Source organism: Rhagoletis pomonella, unplaced genomic scaffold (genome assembly GCF_013731165.1).
Source record: "Rhagoletis pomonella isolate Grant_MI unplaced genomic scaffold, Rhpom_1.0 Rhpom_scaffold_00003, whole genome shotgun sequence".
In the NCBI taxonomy this organism is placed as follows: Eukaryota; Metazoa; Arthropoda; class Insecta; order Diptera; family Tephritidae; genus Rhagoletis; species Rhagoletis pomonella.
In genome coordinates, this window is record NW_023458557.1 from 84,813,049 (window position 1) to 84,831,129 (window position 18,081).

An 18,081-nucleotide genomic window follows, 5' to 3' on the forward strand; every position below is an offset into this window, starting at 1 on the left:
AGTAGGTTTCATGCATCCATCGGTTTGGGTTGTTCTTTGACTAATGACCAAGTTTGGCTAGGTTGAAGCAGCCCCGAAAGGCATTTATGCATCTCAGGTAGAATGACTTAAAGAATGTCGTCAGAAATGTTAGCCTGTGCAAGCCCAAAGTTCTCTATAACTGTCACTGGCACACAAGGTTTAGGTGAAAGTAAGCTGCTGGCAAGATGTTGCTTCTACTTCTTCACTGGCGAAAGCAAAAACTGTTGACCTTAGAGAGAATCTGGAGAGTACTGGCTAGAATACTTAAGTCCTTTATTTGTAAAGCTGGTCACGAGGCTGCCGCAGAGATGCAAATATGAGGGGGAAAAAAGCTGCGGTGAACTTTCAATATCCTTCTTCCTCTGATACTGCAGCCGAGATGACAACGATGAAGATTTGTCTGCTCTGGAACCTCTTCCCCATGTCAATGAGGGATCTTTTGAAGCAAAGAGTCACATGGCAAAAAAAAATATATGTAGGTCTCTGGATCGGAATTACATAGATGTGTGAGGGCAGATATACTTACGCGACAAGTATCTATGAAAAGCCATTGGTGAATCGAAGGTCAATTTAAAGTTCGAGTGGATGCACGTGGATCCTCCACTAGTAAGTTCTTCTCAAATAATAAATTCGTTGAAACAAGCCAAATGTGTACATATTCATATACCAGAGGAGAAGGCGATGATGAAGGCTCTCTTCTTGTGGTGGGCATTAACAAGGGCTCATTAGAAGTTTGCCGTTTTTACAACTGTCCGAGAGCTTCGAAGTTCACAGCGAAGCTCTATTCCTTTTGGTGATTGAGGAGAAGGAGGTGTTGGATGCTGCAATGATGCTACTCCCCGATTACGGACTTCGGTGGTCCATGTTCAGTTCCCTGCAGCAAACAGAGTAGCTAAGGCGGCAGGCTTGAGAATCAATTTTAATAAGACCAGGGTCTTATGTATGCCAGTGTGAAGTCTGGTTGTCACATGTTAGTCCCCGACCAAACTATTGAGACAATGGGGAATTTGACTTAACTTGGCAGCGAAGTTTCCCACGCTGGCGGCACAGACGAAGACATTGGCCACTGAGTAAGTAAAAGCCAGACCCCAAGTCTTTTCAAATCAAATGTATTCTCGAAACCGCTCTATGACAGTTTCACCTGGAAAGTCACTACTTCCATAAGCAGATGCCCGGAATTTCTCGTAAACAAATGTCTTAGTGTCGTTTTCTCAAATGTATTTCCCTTTTGAACAAAATTGGTATTCAAAGGACAGATACATTTTAAAACTTGCTTGAAAAAACTGCAATATTTACTCCGAATTTTTTGACTTAAAATAAATTTCAAATTAGGAGTTGCTCAGGAAAGCTAACATGGAGCATCTTGACTTCAATGGAACCGCAAATAAGACGATAGTATTGGCAATAAGGTCTAAGAATGCGGTCCTCTAATCGGTAGAGGCAGTCCTTCCGGCAGACCCCGTGAAATGTGGAGGAGAATATACGGTCGAGATAGAGAAGAAGCAGGTCGGATTTAGCTGGAAGGGGCGCCAAGCGATTACCAGAAACAGAATCAGATGCCCTAAGTCCCGCTTAGGAACAAAGGTAAGAAAGAAGAAAAACAAGCAAACTGGTGTTTTTCTATGTTCCAAAAGCCTGCATACTACTAAAGTACGAAGCAAAAGCTGTTGGAATTTCGAAACGCTTCTCAAGCGCGTAGCCAGAATGTAATAAAAAATTTGTCTCACATTTTTTAATCAATCATTTTTGTGCTGGTAAAAAACGCCTAGGATTTTCGGCAACTCATCACTTATTTGTTCTCAATAAACTTCCGGTTTTGTTTAGTTTAGAAAGTATTTTCTTCTTTCCTTCTAGTCATATTTCTGCATATGCAGTTACAGTTGCACTACTATACTCAATCCTGACACTTGTCTCTCCGTTTCCAGGCCAAAGCTTTCGTATTATCTTGCAAGTCTAGAACTTTGACGAACCCCCGTTCTTGCTTTTTCCCAAAGGTGCAAGTGGAATTCTATTTGTATTTGCCTGCGGGGATAACGTGGTATCACCGCAACAGATTCATCCAAATAAGCTCCCACCTTCGCCAGTTTGTCTGCTCTCTCGTTTCTTTCTATGTTAATATGGCCGGAAGCCCAGTTATCAGAGTTCGGCATTGACTGAGACGCCGAATGTAGCGCCGTCTTGCGTTCTTTGATCAGCTTAGACTAAGTTACCGTAGATGATTTAGCCAGGAGAGCTTTGCCAGCTACCATCGTGTCAGTACGTTTCATTTGAAATTTCTCATACTCTTCTACTCTGCCCATATATCTGAGTTTATCTTCCTCATCGCACTTGTCTACACGTCCTGCTGCTGCATTTCTCTGCATTTTGCCCAGCATGTACAGAGCCACCTGGCACTGTAGCATCATGAACGCGTTTGAGTGTGCTTGTGCTTTTGCGGCTGGATGCCAATGGTACCGACCGCGTTCTTGATGGTCTAATTTCAAAACGGCGGTACTATGGCTGGCACCTTCCGTTTTGGCGCGGCTTACCGCTTTTTCTGCTGAGGTGCATTGGTGGTAACCAACAGGCGAAATCGCTGTCTGGTTCGCTGCTATAGTAGGAGCTGCCCCTCCTCCGACGACGTCACATCTTCCGCGGGTTTGCGTTTTTGTTCTTGCTGTTGTCGCTTTAGTTTTCTTTCTGTTGTTGTTGATTGTTTCCACTTGTGGTCCCACGAGTATTCCGGAAGGTGTTCGTAACTCGTCCGCAGAGTAGGTATGTATTGGAAAGGCACTTCTACAACCGACCTTGCCCGGGCATCGGAGGGGACCGTTAGCGACAAGCCACTTTTTACTATCCGCTGGCCATTCATCCTGGGCTTGGGTAGTGTTGGTGCGGTAATCCCGGCATTACATCCCTTAGCGACAGCAACGTTTCATCTTGAAGCGTCAAGAAGTGTGCTGCATAAAGATGCAATGCTGGGTTTCCCTCTTACTTCACCAATGCACTCCACCTATGAGGTATATTACGACACAATTTAAACTTCCCCGCCATACCAAGCCGACGAGAAATTTATTGTAAGGAGAAAGCCCTAAATAAATTTGAAGCTCCCATAGGACATATCGCCGACTGCCCGCAATCTCCATCTAAAGCTTCATAGAGTTATCGGCAGTCAAAAAAGGACAGAAGAAATCAATATGGCAAGGATGAAAGTTATTCGAGTACTAGTTTGCAAACTTCATTAAAAAGTCGTATTGACTTAAATAACCCACCATTCGAGCAAAGAATAGCTATATATCAGCCACATAAACAACAACAACAACAACAACACCATAAGTAACAGAACAATCAAACGCCTCAAACCATTCCACAATGAACAATGTCAAGTGCGAATCAGCCACTGAAAAGGAGTTTCCAAACGCCAGCTCAACCACTCCAACCAGCGACTATGTTCAGCAACAGCAGCAACAACATTACACTTAACATTCAAAAGTACCAACAGCGAGACGAATTGTGGCAGCAACCGCAATTGCTGCTGTTGCTGACATTCGTTACAGTAGAGTTGCGACCTCGTTGATGGATTCTCAAGATGTCAACGACGCCTATATTGTTGATGTTGACATGTACAATGATGGTGCTGCTGCTGCTGATGATGATGCGGAAAACAACAGCAGTGGCGGCAACAACAACAACAACAACACTGATAACAATCGCAGCTATGCCGAGGAGAGCCATTGTGGCGGTCGGTGGGACTTGTAGTGCCATTGCGGTAACAATATGTGCGAAGAATGATGTCGTTTCACCTGTCAGCAGCAATAATACATATAAAATACAATACAATAGCAACAGAGACAACAAAAAATCTGCACAACAATAAATTTGTATGTAGTTGACAATGGTAAAAGGTTGTTAAACGTAAATAGTAATGGCAATCAAGCAGAGGCCAGCAAAACTATGTTGGCAACAGCAATACCAACACTAATAAAAGCTCCAAAGATCCACAATACATCAAGCAGTTGGCAAGCATTAGAGACAGTAGCTGGCACAACAGGAACAACAACGCTGCTGCCATCAACAAGAGTCCTTGATATGCCTGATATTTAGAGCAGCTTGTTGTTGGACAGCAACGGAGGCAACTTTAACGACGTCTAAAGCGTTGACAATTACGAAAACGAGTATGACGACAGCAATAAGTATGGCAAAAACAATAACAACACTAGCACCATCGCTGCCAACGCCACCACCGACAACAACCGCACGGCCAACAACCGTAACACAACGAATGACAACGTCAACTATCGTCATAACTTCAACGGTAACTACATACAGTTCAACAAGCACAAACGTCAACGGCACAGCAAAATCAACTGCGACATCAACAAATGGAAATGGCAATCATAAAATCAACAACTATGAAATTCATCAGCAGCAAACTGTCAGGAAGCGGCGACAGAAACCGTACACGGCCAGTACCACAGTTGGCCACCTCGGCTGTTTTGTGTGGGAAAGCACAAATCAAGCTGCAACAACAACAACACTAACAGCACAACGCCAACAGCAATAGCAATAGCAACAAACGCATTGCGCTTCTTGTCAACATCATCATCACAAGCATTAGTGGCGGGCAAGAGCAACTAGTCCATCAAGAGGCGGCTCTAACTCCAACTCCAACTCCAACTCCACCAGCAAACACCTACAGCAGCGAAGCGCTGTGCATGAACAGTCATAGCCACAGTCATAGCCGCAGATATGTGTGCCAACAACACCATCACCACTACTACCAACACTAGCAGCTTCAGCGCCACCACTTTGGTGGCCAGCAGCATCACAAATTCTAGTCCTACAGCTGCAGTCTTTATGGGCCATACTGTTCCTCTTGTTGAGGAGCCATCTACTGCGACCTGCACTGCTGCTGCTCATCCTGTCGGTGAGCTGTTGTAAGTGAAATTAATTGCATTGTTTTTGCCATTGAATTTTAGTTCTCGTTGTTTTGTTTTGTTTTGTTTTGTTTTTGGTGTAGTACTTCACTTGGGCAATCATGCTTATTTGTTGCTGGTATTTTTGGCCATAACATGCTGCTGCACAGTGTTTAGTTGCTAGTAGCCCAGTAAAATTAGACTTTTGCTAAAAAGAAAAATTCTAGTAGCGAACTTTTGATGCAGTTTACTTCTATTTGACACAAAGATCATGGCTCAACAGCTTTGCGCCTAAATTTCATAAATATGAGAACATTCCGCCATTTTGGCTTTTATGTTTTTTGGGGTTTTTTGCAATTTGCAAAGCTTATTATGCATTATTCGTAAAAAGTGCTGAATACAAATTTATAGAGAATTTAATTTCCCGCATTTTTTAATTGTAAATAATTAGCAAAAACTGCGAAAAAATTTTACATTATCACGGTTTTCGCCTGTTTTCAACCATCTCTTTTGAAAAGACGTAGCATATTCAAATGCCAAAGTTATAGAGAATTTCATTCTCCACAACTTCTGTACGAACATAATTTTTTTTTTTTTTTGTTTATTATGACGCTTAGATCACGACCGGGAATGTGCCGAAAGTAGCGATGTAAGAGAAGGGGCGTAAAATTCAATTCCACATCACGTCAACCGGTACAGTACGATGGCCAAATTCTACAGGGCGGATTAAAAATAATAAGCTCTTAAAATGATCACATAGGCGCCCCCCCCATTGAAAACGTTTCAAAAATATGGCGTCTAAACTAACCGTAAATTAGATTTTGCTTTATAACTTTTTTGACATCGTAGTATCCAACACTAAGAAAGGAAAAGTAACAGCAGATTCTTACTGTTACGATCATGATCATTTAAAAATTCATAATGGCGAATCCAATATGGCGGCCAAAAAATTAAAATCGATTCGGTCCGCTAGAAATGTTTTCCTCTGGGATTCCTGGGGGCGCTTAATACGAATCTGAGGTCAGGTTAGAAAAATTTTAAATGGCGGACTCATTAGTTTAAAATGGTTTGGGCTATTGAACTGCGTACCTAAAAATATTTTTAAATAATCTGAAATTTTGATGAAAATTTTTTGAATTTTCCTAAATCTCCATCTAAATAGCTTCAAATTTTTTTATGGATTCTATACGTGAAATAAGCTAATACGTGTTCGAAAAATTTTTTTATATTTTTTTTCTTCGGAGATAAGATCTGTCAAAGTTTGAATTTTTTCGTGATTCTGACTAATCACACGTTGCATCTCGGGTTCTGTTCATCGTAGAGACTTCATCGTTTATAAGATGGTCAAGATCATCCTACAGCTAACTTAGCTATTACCAGTGGAACTTTTTGAAGTTGATTTGCATATTGAAGACCTGTAAATTAGTGATTTAAAATTACACCATCGTAATACTTGTTTAATTTTCTATACAGATCGTGGTTGAAAAAAATTGGCGTTTTTCAGGAGCTATTTTTAAAATATTTTTCTTTATGAGGAGATGCTTTACTTGGTGAGAGTCAACAATTTTTTGGAACTTGTTTTCGAGAACTTATGTTAAGATATATTTAGTAATAAGGTGTTTAACATCGGGGTTTTTCAAAAAGTAAAATTTTATTGCGGATTCCGATGGAACACCTATCCAGATATAATATTTGTGCGGCAAGATTTTTCTTTGAGGCGGCAACCCCCAAGAAATGTGCAGGACTAAAGTTAGCAAGACGCAGATTTTATTGCGGATTTCAGCAGAATATCGCTTCTTTAACGATATTTGTTCCACAACTTTTTCAATCCATATAGATGTTCTGACGAATACACACAATAAAGTCAACATTTTTGAACTGTGAATATTCTCTTATATACTGCATATTTGCATGGTACAATACTGGAACTTAGTATGGGTAAATATAAAGTCAATTCAATACCCAGGGAAGAAAAAGCGGGCTATTGGAGAAGGGGGTGTGGCACCTTCCATACAAACCGAAATTGTCATACTGTATATCTCTGGAAATGTTCGTCGTAGAGTATACGAACATAGTATGGGGCTATATGAAGGCAATCGCATACTCATGGAGAAAAGTGGGACTATTTGAAAGGGGAGCGTGGTGTGTGCTTGAGGGATCTCTGGATACTTTTATCTCACATTTTGACCCGCCATGTGGAGCTGGAGTCATGTTATTACTAAAAATTGTATTTGTGATCCGATTTGGCTTATATTTGAAATATGCATCGGTATTGTAATTATATTGTAAATATTGCTGTGAAAAAATTTGCCCGCCAAGGCTCAGGATCGAGCTGCCAGACTCGAATTTTCCTCGTTTTCGTAAATTGTATAAAATTTGTACTTGAACGTGTTGTATTTGTTGCTCAAAATACTAATTTTGTTATTTTTAATAAAGCAAACAATTGTTCTACGTAGCTTTTCAATAGTTCTAGAAAAGGAAATAAAGTTCCGCAAAATTGCGCCGAAAGAAACATTTTTTCAAAAAAGTAGAAAACATTTAATGTTTGAAAAAAGTAAAAATTAAAACTATGTCGAGTAGCTTTTTAATAGTTCTAGAGTTCCTGAGAAGGAAAATGAAAGCTCTGCAAAATTACGCCGAAAAAAAAAACTTTTTTTTTTGAAAAACTCGAAAAAGTAAAATTAAAAAAAAAAAACTGTTCTGAGTAGCATTTCAAAAGATCTAGAGTTCGTCAAAAGGAAAAAGAACTTAATGAAAAATTACGCAAAAAAAAATATGCTTTTTTTAAAATAGGCGAAAAAGTCAAATTTTTAAAAAAATATAAAAACTAAAACTGTTCTGAGTAGGTATTCAATAGTTCTAGACTTCCTGAGAAGGGAAAGAAAATTCTGCAAAATTACGCACAAAAATTTGTTTTCAAAAAATTCGAAAAAGCAGAATTTTTGAAAAAATAAAAGCTAAAACTATTCTGAGTAGCTTTTCGATAGTTCTAGAGTTCCCAAGAAGGAAAAAGAAAGTTCTGCAAAATTACGCCGAAAAAAAATAAATAAAAAAGTAGAAAAATAAATAAAACCGCAAAATGTTTTGTGTAACTTCTCTCTATGTACATAGTTAAGGGCAAAGAGTTTCTAAAAAATTTCTAATTTTTTCATGCTTTATTCCTTGCTCGCAGCAACATTTTATAACACATTTTTCACTCGTTTTTTTGCCACTTCCAACCCATTGTAGGAAGCACTAAATGCTGCTGCTACTATGTTGAAATGTTGCTGGTGCCACAATTCCGAATTGTACATCTGCTCGTTCTAAACGCATTGTCGCTTTCGACTGTCAACATGTTGTTACCCGCATCCATCCATCTAAACACTAAACATTGAACGTACATACATACACACATTCCTAGGTAAATACATATGTGCACATATATGTGCGTGTTGCCGTCATGAAAGTGGCTGTGTTTGTTTGTGTCATATGTGACAGCATCAACTTCATCAGTTTGGCTTGGCGCAATTCTGCCAAAACACCAAAACTGCCATAGTCAGTTTTATTGCGCCATGTTGATCTCTTGTTGTTGCTGCTTGTTGTATTGTTCTGTTGTTATGTTGCATATATCACCACACTTGACATTCATTCATTCATTCACTCGTTTGCTCGTTCGTTCAGCGTCACTAACTCAGCCTCAGCAACAGCAACAGCAACAGCCTCAACTTGCCTGGGCAGCTGTGAAGGAGCAGCTCCTCCTTGTCATCATCCTCGCCGTCTGTTGTTTGCCAGTGTGGTCGCTTTTACAGCTTTGCTTGTCGCAATTCATTTGAATTTCATCACTTTCGCCCAGAAACAGTCAACACAGCTATGGCAATCAAATAAGTAACCAACGAAACTAACAGATTCAGCACATATTTGCTTGCCCTCACCAACTCGGTCCTGCCACTTACATCCATTGATATTTAGTGATGAAGAAAGAAAAAAGAAAAGAAATACGCGTCATGCTTTCCAATGAACGGTTTATTCATGAGTATTCATAGGTATGTGCATAATCGTGTTTTGTAGTGTGTGGGCTTGTTTTGCCAGCACTTTCACATATACATACATATGTATGTGTGTACATCTCGGCACTCTAATCCACTCACACCCACTCACTCATATGCGATTTGCTCCTAAAAGCATATGAATTTACAGCGAATTCCCACGGCATAGTAGGCAAGCCAGACGTGTTACGATAGTTTGGCATTTTATGAATGACTCCAGTATTAAACATACATACATATGTAAGTGCATAGGAATACGTATACACTAACATTGCTTACGAAATAGATATGCATTTGTTGGTGCACATTCGTGTTCTATTGACGATTGACTAATTATCTAGTTTCACTTATGTGTGTATAAAAGAGCTAGTCTCTTGTCTCGGGTCCCGCCCGTATGATACACAGTTTAACGTTTTGCCATCAAACGTTTTGGCTGCATCTCAATTAATTATACTGAATGCTATAGAATTATGCTCTTACTCAGATAGTTATTTGAATAGAGCAACGTTTGTGCCAAATTTTAACTAACAGGCAACTTCTGGAAATTGTTTGCTGTCTTTCAAAAGACCAATTGAATGATCTAGGAGGTCGTAGCGTTATTCCGTTTTTCTTTGAGCAATAAATTATTTAAAAAATAAAATTGAAAAAATATATATTTATTTATTTATTTATTTATTTATTTATTTATTTATTTAGTCTACAGAAAAATGTTTTCTTACAGACAGTTGAGATAAAAAGATTTAGAATATTTAAGTATGTGTGATACATTACAGAGTGAAATAATTATAAATATTAACTTGTAAAGATAACAATGATATTCAATAGCAATTTGGGTAGCTGGCGAGGCCTTGTCTCCAGTCTACTTTTGTGTGTATATATTGTATACATTTTCTATTTAAAGCAATAAAAACGGAAAATTAAAAAAAAAACATAATTAAAGGAAGAGAAAAAAGCAAATTAAAATAGGCAAAAATTAAAACCAATTAAAACAAATTTATTTTTAAAACAACAAAATCCAAAAAAAGGAAAAAAGACAATTAGAATAGATAGAATATGTTTCTAAAAATTTAATGAAGACAAACAAAAATAAAAAAGGAACAGTCCAGCGCCTTCGTCTTAGTCTGCAGGCTGTATCGGAGATACAGCCGCTAAATTTAAACGTAGAATACGTGGTATGGTTAAGAGCATATCCAAGTAAAAAAACAAAAGCACACACTAAACAAAAAATATCGATAACAAAAGCGATAATAATATCGGTAGCAAAATCTATAAAAACATCGATAAAGAAATCGATGAAAATATTGATATCAAAATCGAAAAAATATCGAAAGCAAAATCGATAGCAAAATCGATAACAATACTGATTACAAAATCTATCAAAATATCGATTACAAAATCGATAACAAAGTCGATAACAAAATCGATTATAAAGTCGATAACAAAATCCATAACAAAATCCATAAAAATATCGATACCAATATCGATAGCAACATCAATAAAAATATCGAATATAAAACCTATAAAAAAATCTATAATAATATCGATAGCAAAATCGATAAAAATATCGGTAACAAAACCGATAAAAGTATCGATGACAAAATCGATAGCAAAATCGATTACACAATCGATAACAAAATCGATAAAAAGTATCGATAACAAAATCGATAAAAGTATCGATCATTATATCGGTAAGTTCCGAAAATATCGATAGCAAAACCAATAACAATATCGATAACAAATTCGATGAAAATATCGATAACGAAAGCAATAATAATATCGATAGCTAAATCGTAAACAAAATCAATAAAAATATCGATGACAAAACCGGTAAAAATATCGATTACAAAATCGATTAAAATACCGACAACAAAATCTATAAAAATGTCGGTAATAAAATCGATAACAAAATCGATAAAAATATCGATAACAAAATCGATAAATAATCTATCATAAAATCGATTACAGTGTCGATAACAAAATCGACAACAAAGTCAACAAAATATCTATAACAAAATCGAGAAAAAATATCGATAACAAAATCGAAAAAATATCGATCATTATATCGATAAGTTCCGAAAATATCGATAGCAAAATCAATAACATTATCGATAAAAATTTCGATAGCAAAATCGATAAAAACATCGGTAATAAAACCGACAAAGTATCGATTATTATACCGATAAACCCCGAAATATGTACTTACGGACACATACATACTTTTTGTCTCCTTCCCACGCTTCCAATGCGTGCACGTGTTTGCAAAATGATGACGAGGTGATTTTGTATGGAAAATCATTTATGCCCATATATTTGAATAAAATAAACATATATAGAAGATATCAACCAATACTTCCCATATACCAAACGAAAGGAAAACTCTTGAATTTTTGATTAAAGAAAACAAAAACAAAATCATTCGAGCGGTTTTCGAGCATTTTGGTAATGAAAAAAATTTGCAAATTTTTTCAACAATTTTTTGCCTTAAAATGCTCAATATTTCTTAAATTTATATAAAATTTGTACCCGATAATATTTCTACTGCTCCAAAGAACCTATATCCCGAAAATGAAAGTTATATATGCCAACAATAAGTTGCTAGAGCACTTTAAAGGCTCAAAATTGACCCCAAAATAAGGCAATGTTTACCGTTGTTTTTACGACAGAAACCGAATTGGTTATTTACAAAAATGAATCTGTCGACAGGTTTCGAATTTTATCTTTGAAACGCCACACTTTTCTTTGAAATCGCTTTATTAGTTCTCGTGCAATAAGCGTTTTTGTGAAGCTCTAAAAATTACAACTACAACATTTGAACATAGCCCCCATACCTTAAGGTAAGACGTATTCTACGTCAAAATAGTTTACTTTTTAAAACAATAAAATCTAAAAATTAAAAGCTAATTTTATTAAGAAAAGAATAAAAAATCCTTCCTAAAAATTAAATGAATTAAAAAAATGTATAATGAAATAAGAGGAAAGTGTGTTTCTAACTATCAAACTAAGTATATATTTTTTTAGGACAATGAAATCTAAAAATTAAAAGAAAATTAAAAAAGTTAAATAGAAAAAATAAAAAAAAAATCCGCTCCCCTAGAACTCGAACCCATATTTCTCGCAGAACATTATAATTTTCTGTTCGCGAATAAAGTTAACCCTTTGTTAGCAAGGTGGCTGTCGTCTATTGAGGGCTTTAGAATATAGTATAAAAATAAAAATCTAGGGATAGTTATTCCAAAATTAGTGAAAGTGTATATCACAACAGTTTTGAAGGCCAAAACTGTTAAATGGCCAATTATAGTCCTGAGCGAAACCTTTTCAACAACATAAAGATTTAAAAAATCGAATATATCAAACAAGAGAGTTATAGCAAAAAACTAATTTTAGCGGTTTTTAACAAGTGCATAAACAAAAAAATTGTACACCACCCAAAATTTTTTCTTGGCATAAGTATTCAAATAAAACTGACACACGTTAAACTTTTTTTCGTGATATGCCTTAACAAAATCACATGTTTTTGGCCGTAAATGGTGTTACATACGTCTATCATAAAAAATGATTATCTTCAAGTTTGTATAAAGTACAAGATCAATTAAATGGATTTTGATTTACTAAACTGATGGGAACCCTCTTGACAAATACTTTTAAAATAAAACTTACTTAAATCTCTAACGTTACCCATATCAAAGTATTTCATTTAACATGTTAAATAAATTGATTTTGAAATCCAAAATAAGTTTGTAACCCTCCTTCAAATTATACTTTCGGAATAAAGCCCAGTAATGTTGTATTCTTGGTTCCAAGTGTATTTAGGCTGCTGAATTAGTTGCCTACCAGTTTTGATGCTACTAGCCAGCGTTAGCCAGGCAACCTGACTGTCCCACATAATGCAGATATTCTTAGAAGCTGTTCTCCTTCTGAGACATTATTTGCCAAAAAATTTCTATCGCATGGATCTCCGCATGGAAAATAGTAGGGAGAGAGTCCACAAGTTTCTCCAAAGAGTCGTGTACAAGCTAAGAAGGAAAGCTCTCCATGCCTTGTTGATTGCAGTATCTAAATGGAAGTTTCAGGCGATTGTCTATCCCAGGTATTTTACTTCATTTGAAAGCCCTATTATTGTACCGACAAAAATTGAGTTCAGTCATGGAAAACTTTTTCCTCCAGGCAAAGGAAACCACAATAGTTTTAGTGCTAGAAATAGACAATCCTTTAGTGTCGCATAAACTTTTTGTGATACGCTGGACTTGTGTTGCATCCGATTGGAAATCATTTGGTGAGCATAACGTCTGCATATCCTTGCATTTAGAAACTTTGGCCATTCAGTAAGAAGAAAAGTTCATCTATAACCAAGGGGAGGGAGTACATTCTGCCTTGGAAATAAGTGTCTAGCAAAAGTATGGAAGTCTCACCTATATACATATAGTGAAGCAGAGCAGATAAGTGCTACAATTTTCTTTGCTTATCTATCTCAGTTTAGCATAGCTCTTATCGTAGCTCCAGCATAAAAGCGCACTTATACCATCCTATTGAAATAATACCCAGACTGGCTTCATCAATTCGTTAAATATGTGGCACCGTGACATCGTGATTTTGAATAACAGCCACTACTCAAGTGTGCCCCTATAAGCTAAAAAACAAAAAAACAAAAATACCTTCCAGTACAAGACTTGGGAATTCATTTCTCATATGAATAGCCTATGCCGAAATTCCCGCCATGTCGACTAAAAGTGACGTGGTTGTCAAAATTCAGCGGCATAACGACATGATTTCAAAATGCAAGTCGACCACACATTCATATATGTTTGCATTCATACATATGTATTTATAGCATTCTGAGCTTTTACGTACATAAAAAAGGTGCAATAAGAAGAAAACACAAATCGACGTGGACTGTCAGAATTCTTTGGACACGCACGTCCATGCTTAGGAGCGATTTTTATCGGCCAACATCGCTGCATTTATGACATCGGAAACACGTACTTACATGCGTGCATATGTATGTGCATTAGGGTGGTCCAAAAATGCATGTGAAAAGTAAAGTCGGAATTTTTATGGTCTCACCAATCAGAACAATCCTAGCGTTCTATGCCGAAAAAATATACCCAAAATTTTTTTTATTTTAAAATCAAAAAATATTATATAGAGGTGGCTCAAAGCGCTCAAAGTTTTCCATGTATTTTATATAGGGACAAAAGCACTTTTCGTACAAATGGTATAGCATTCTGGCAAATCAATATTTTCAATAGTTATTGCAAGTCTCCTGAAGAGAAAGAGTTTTCCGATCGGGAAATATTGATTTTTAAGTATCCTATACCATTTCCACGAAAAACGGTTTTAAATATTTCTTGGCTTCAAAATAAAACAAGTAAGAAAGTCTAAGTTCGGGCGGAGCCGAACATTAAATACCCGGCGCAAGTATTAAATATATGTTTTCCACCTTTCCGGAAGCTACCGCTACATGATAAGCCGGGGTGTATACATTTTAAGTAAATTGGCGTCCTTAAATTTCGAAATATTGAAATTTAAAGCATATCTGAAATTTACCGTTATATGAAAAGCGGCCTCAATTTTAGTCCGATTTCAACAATTTTCAACGGTTTGCTTTTATGTGGCAAGCACAATAACCATACCGAGCTTGGTACAAATTGCTAGAACGGTTAGCGAGATACATATATGTGATTACAAGTGGGCGGTGCTACGCCCATTTTCCAAAATTTTGTCATAAACGTATTTCTTGGTAAAGAATTGTTGCAATCATCAATTTTGAATAAATTAGCTTCAATATTTACTGATTTACCGATTTTAGAAATTTTCGGCCAGTTGGTATGCTGTACCAGGACCAACAACTGTGCCAAGTTTGGAAGAAATTGGTGCAGCGGTTACCAAGATATACACATGTAACCATAAGTGGGCGTGGCTACGCCCATTTGCCAAAATTTTGTAATATTCTTATTTTTCGTCTAAAACTCATTGCAAATATCAATTTTGAGTGAATTATCTTCAGTAGTTACTAAAATATCGCAGTTTTCGATTTTCTGAAAATTACCGTTATATGGGAGGTAGGCATGGTTATTGTCCGATTTTTAAAATTTTCAGCCATTTAGTATGCTGTACTAAGGTCAACAACTCTGCCAAGTTTGGAAGAAATTGGTGCAGCGGTTACCAAGATATACACATGTAACCATAAGTGGGCGTGGCTACGCCCATTTTCCAAAAATTTATAATATTCATGTTTTCCGTCTGAAACTCATTGTAAGTATCAATTTTGAGTGAATTATCTTCAGTAGTTACTAAAATATCGCAGTTTTCGCATTTCTTAAAATTTCCGTTATATGGGAGGTAGGCGTGGTTATTATCCGATTTCGCCCATTTTCAATACCATCCGTCCCACGCCCAAAAGAAGTTCACGTACCAAGTTTCGTTAAGATATCTCAATTTATACTCGAGTTATCGTGTGCACAGACGGACGGACGGACGGACGGACGGACGGACGGACGGACGGACAGACAGTCACCGCTTAATCGATTTCTCTTTTCATTCTGATCATTTATGTATACATTTGTCTATATCTATCTCGATTCGTTTTGCCTGTTACAAACAACCGTTATGTGAACAAAGTTATAAAACCCTTGTGCACAAGTGCGCTCGGGTATAAAAATACGGGAGCAAATTTTTATCCGGACTTTACTTTTTCCCACATGCATTTTTTTTTTTTTGACCGCCCTAATGTACATGCGTACATACATGGCGTGGCATATAGCAAGGATGTATGTATGACCAGAAATGCAAAAGATCGTAACTAACAAAAAATTTAAAATTTTCTTATTGACTGTTTATGGTTTATTTCATCAAATTACAAGTCCCCGCGTCCTCTTTGTGCAAAAAAAAATGTTAATTACGACTTTTTTGCATTTAAGGTGACGATATGTATGTGAATATAGCCCCAAAAACCAAAGGCGTCAAAACAATAAACAGCCAAACATTTTAAAGCAAGAGACACAACGACATACACACTTGCATACGCATAAACATACATATATGTATGTACATGCTTTTGTGCCAGCTGTCAAACGTGTAAACATTGATAGATTGACAGGCAGCACGAGATTTCGTTGCAGTGACCAAAATGTGTGGCTGCATGCCACATATATGTATATACATACATACGTACATTTATGTATATATTTATGTGCGTTGTTTGCCATGTAAGTGATGTTGCTATGTTGCACTTTACTTATTGCACTAACAAAAAACTTGAAAAGCTGTCAATTGATAAGCAAAATGTTTGAAATAGCGAAATGGCGCAAATGAAAGTGCATAGCCAAATTCGCACACATTTAAATTTACCAAACTTTTTTCTTTTATTTTGTTGCTTATAATGCAGTGTGGGCGTGATGCAAGTCTGTTAAAAACGCCTACATGTACAAGGATTAATAGTTAAAAATTATAATTACCGGGCAGCCTCAAACGAAATAGCACAACTCAATTTTAATTAAATGTCTGTTTATTTATATAACTGTGATTCACATATTTTTTTTATTGCTTCTCAAGTCATTTATGCACCGAGCTCTGCGCAGTTGCAGTTAGAATTTGCGAAATCCATCAACTACTTACATATATCTTCTTTTGATTTAAAGAGTGCATCTGGCATATTTTGTTTAAATTCAAAGATATTTATATTACGACTACCTTTGCTTCAGTGCCATTCAAATTTCAATTAAAAAGTTGGACATTGCCTTTTGTTGATTGTTTGTCTATTTTTTTGCGTTGATTATTTAACGCAAACTTTATTGCTGTCAGTTTCAAATTTGGCTTCAGGTCATTTTCTGTTTAAAATTTCTCTAGTGATTTTTGATTTTCTAAATAAGCGCTAAATTTTTTATTGTTCGCTTCATTAATGCGTTTGTTGCTTCTCACTTTTTTCTAGAATTTTTGTACTGTTCCTTTGCGATTGCTCCCGGATTCATGCCGGATTAGTCGCATTTTTTGCAGGGTTGCATTCTAATGCAAATATTAAACACGAACACACTCATAGACGCCTTTTTATACAGCAAGCGGTCAACTTGTTGTACCTCAAGTGTGGGAGGGCAACAGTCGTGTGAAGGGAGGGCTAACAGCTAAAGCGACGTTCCCTTTTGAGGTGTTAGTTGAGTTGGGTTAAGTAGGTTTGCATAGAGATGGTTGGTGACATGGAGCGAACCTTCGCAATTCCTTGAGCCAGAGTTAAGCGGATCCCTCGCGGCAGTTGGGCTCTTCGTCTACTGGTGGTGCTGATTGGGCTCCTATAACACCATTCATAGGACGAGAGTCTCTGAAGGTGGCGGCGGAATCTTTGTGAATGCCGTTTATAGCTTTTCGTAATGCCGTTGTTATTGTTGTTGTAAAAACAAGAATCAGCTGGTGTGACAGTCCTTGGCCATATATAGATTACGTTAGACCTGACTTTCGTGGGAACCTTAGTATGCCGTCGAGTTCAGTACTGCCGATTGTATATGGATCGAGTTCGTACTCACTTCAATAGCACCCTACTAGGAACTGCTTACTTATCATGAAATTGTGCTTGCTTGGTAGTAGCATTGGGACCTCACTTCTAAATGTGAGGTTCAGTTGACATCAGAAGGCATACCGTGGCTATCTGTGGTGCTGTCATATGGCATGTCTGTAGCTACGTTCACTGCGTCACACGGGCATAGCTTAGAACCGTTCGGGCAATGTTCTTATACGTTGCTAACAGCGTTTCCCTGTCTTTACTCCAATTGCTGCCGGAGAGCGATTTGCGGTTGTTTACGCCGAAAAAGAGTGAAGGCTGTCGAAGTTTACTCTAAGGATTTTTGGGATGGTTCGTCTTCGGAATTGATTTGCCGTCGATGTGAATATGCAATTGTAGCCGTACCTCTTTCGCCCAGAAGGTAAAATGGTGAAGTATAGAGAAAGTTTGGAGAGATAAATGTTTAGTTTTGTGCGTTTTGAGCGCAGGTCATCAATTCCATTTCCAGACGCCATTATCGAGCAATTGTCAGCGTAAGAGGTGCCCTTTGGTGGTTGGGCGAATATGTAAATTAAATAGCAGCAGAGAGAGGACACCAGCCTGTGGAAATCCTTGTTTAATTGTCCTGGATGTTGATGTTTTATCTCGGAAA

The 18,081-nt window shown here is 37.1% G+C and overlaps 1 protein-coding gene across 1 annotated transcript; it reads left to right on the forward strand.

Annotated features, from left to right (window-relative positions):
* The first annotated feature begins 4,195 nt into the window (after positions 1 to 4,195).
* On the forward strand, positions 4,196 to 4,564 carry LOC118736398 (salivary glue protein Sgs-3-like). Its single transcript, XM_036466492.1, has one exon. It carries the CDS (start codon positions 4,196 to 4,198, stop codon positions 4,562 to 4,564), a length of 369 nt encoding a protein of 122 aa, XP_036322385.1.
* The last annotated feature ends 13,517 nt before the right edge of the window (positions 4,565 to 18,081 follow it).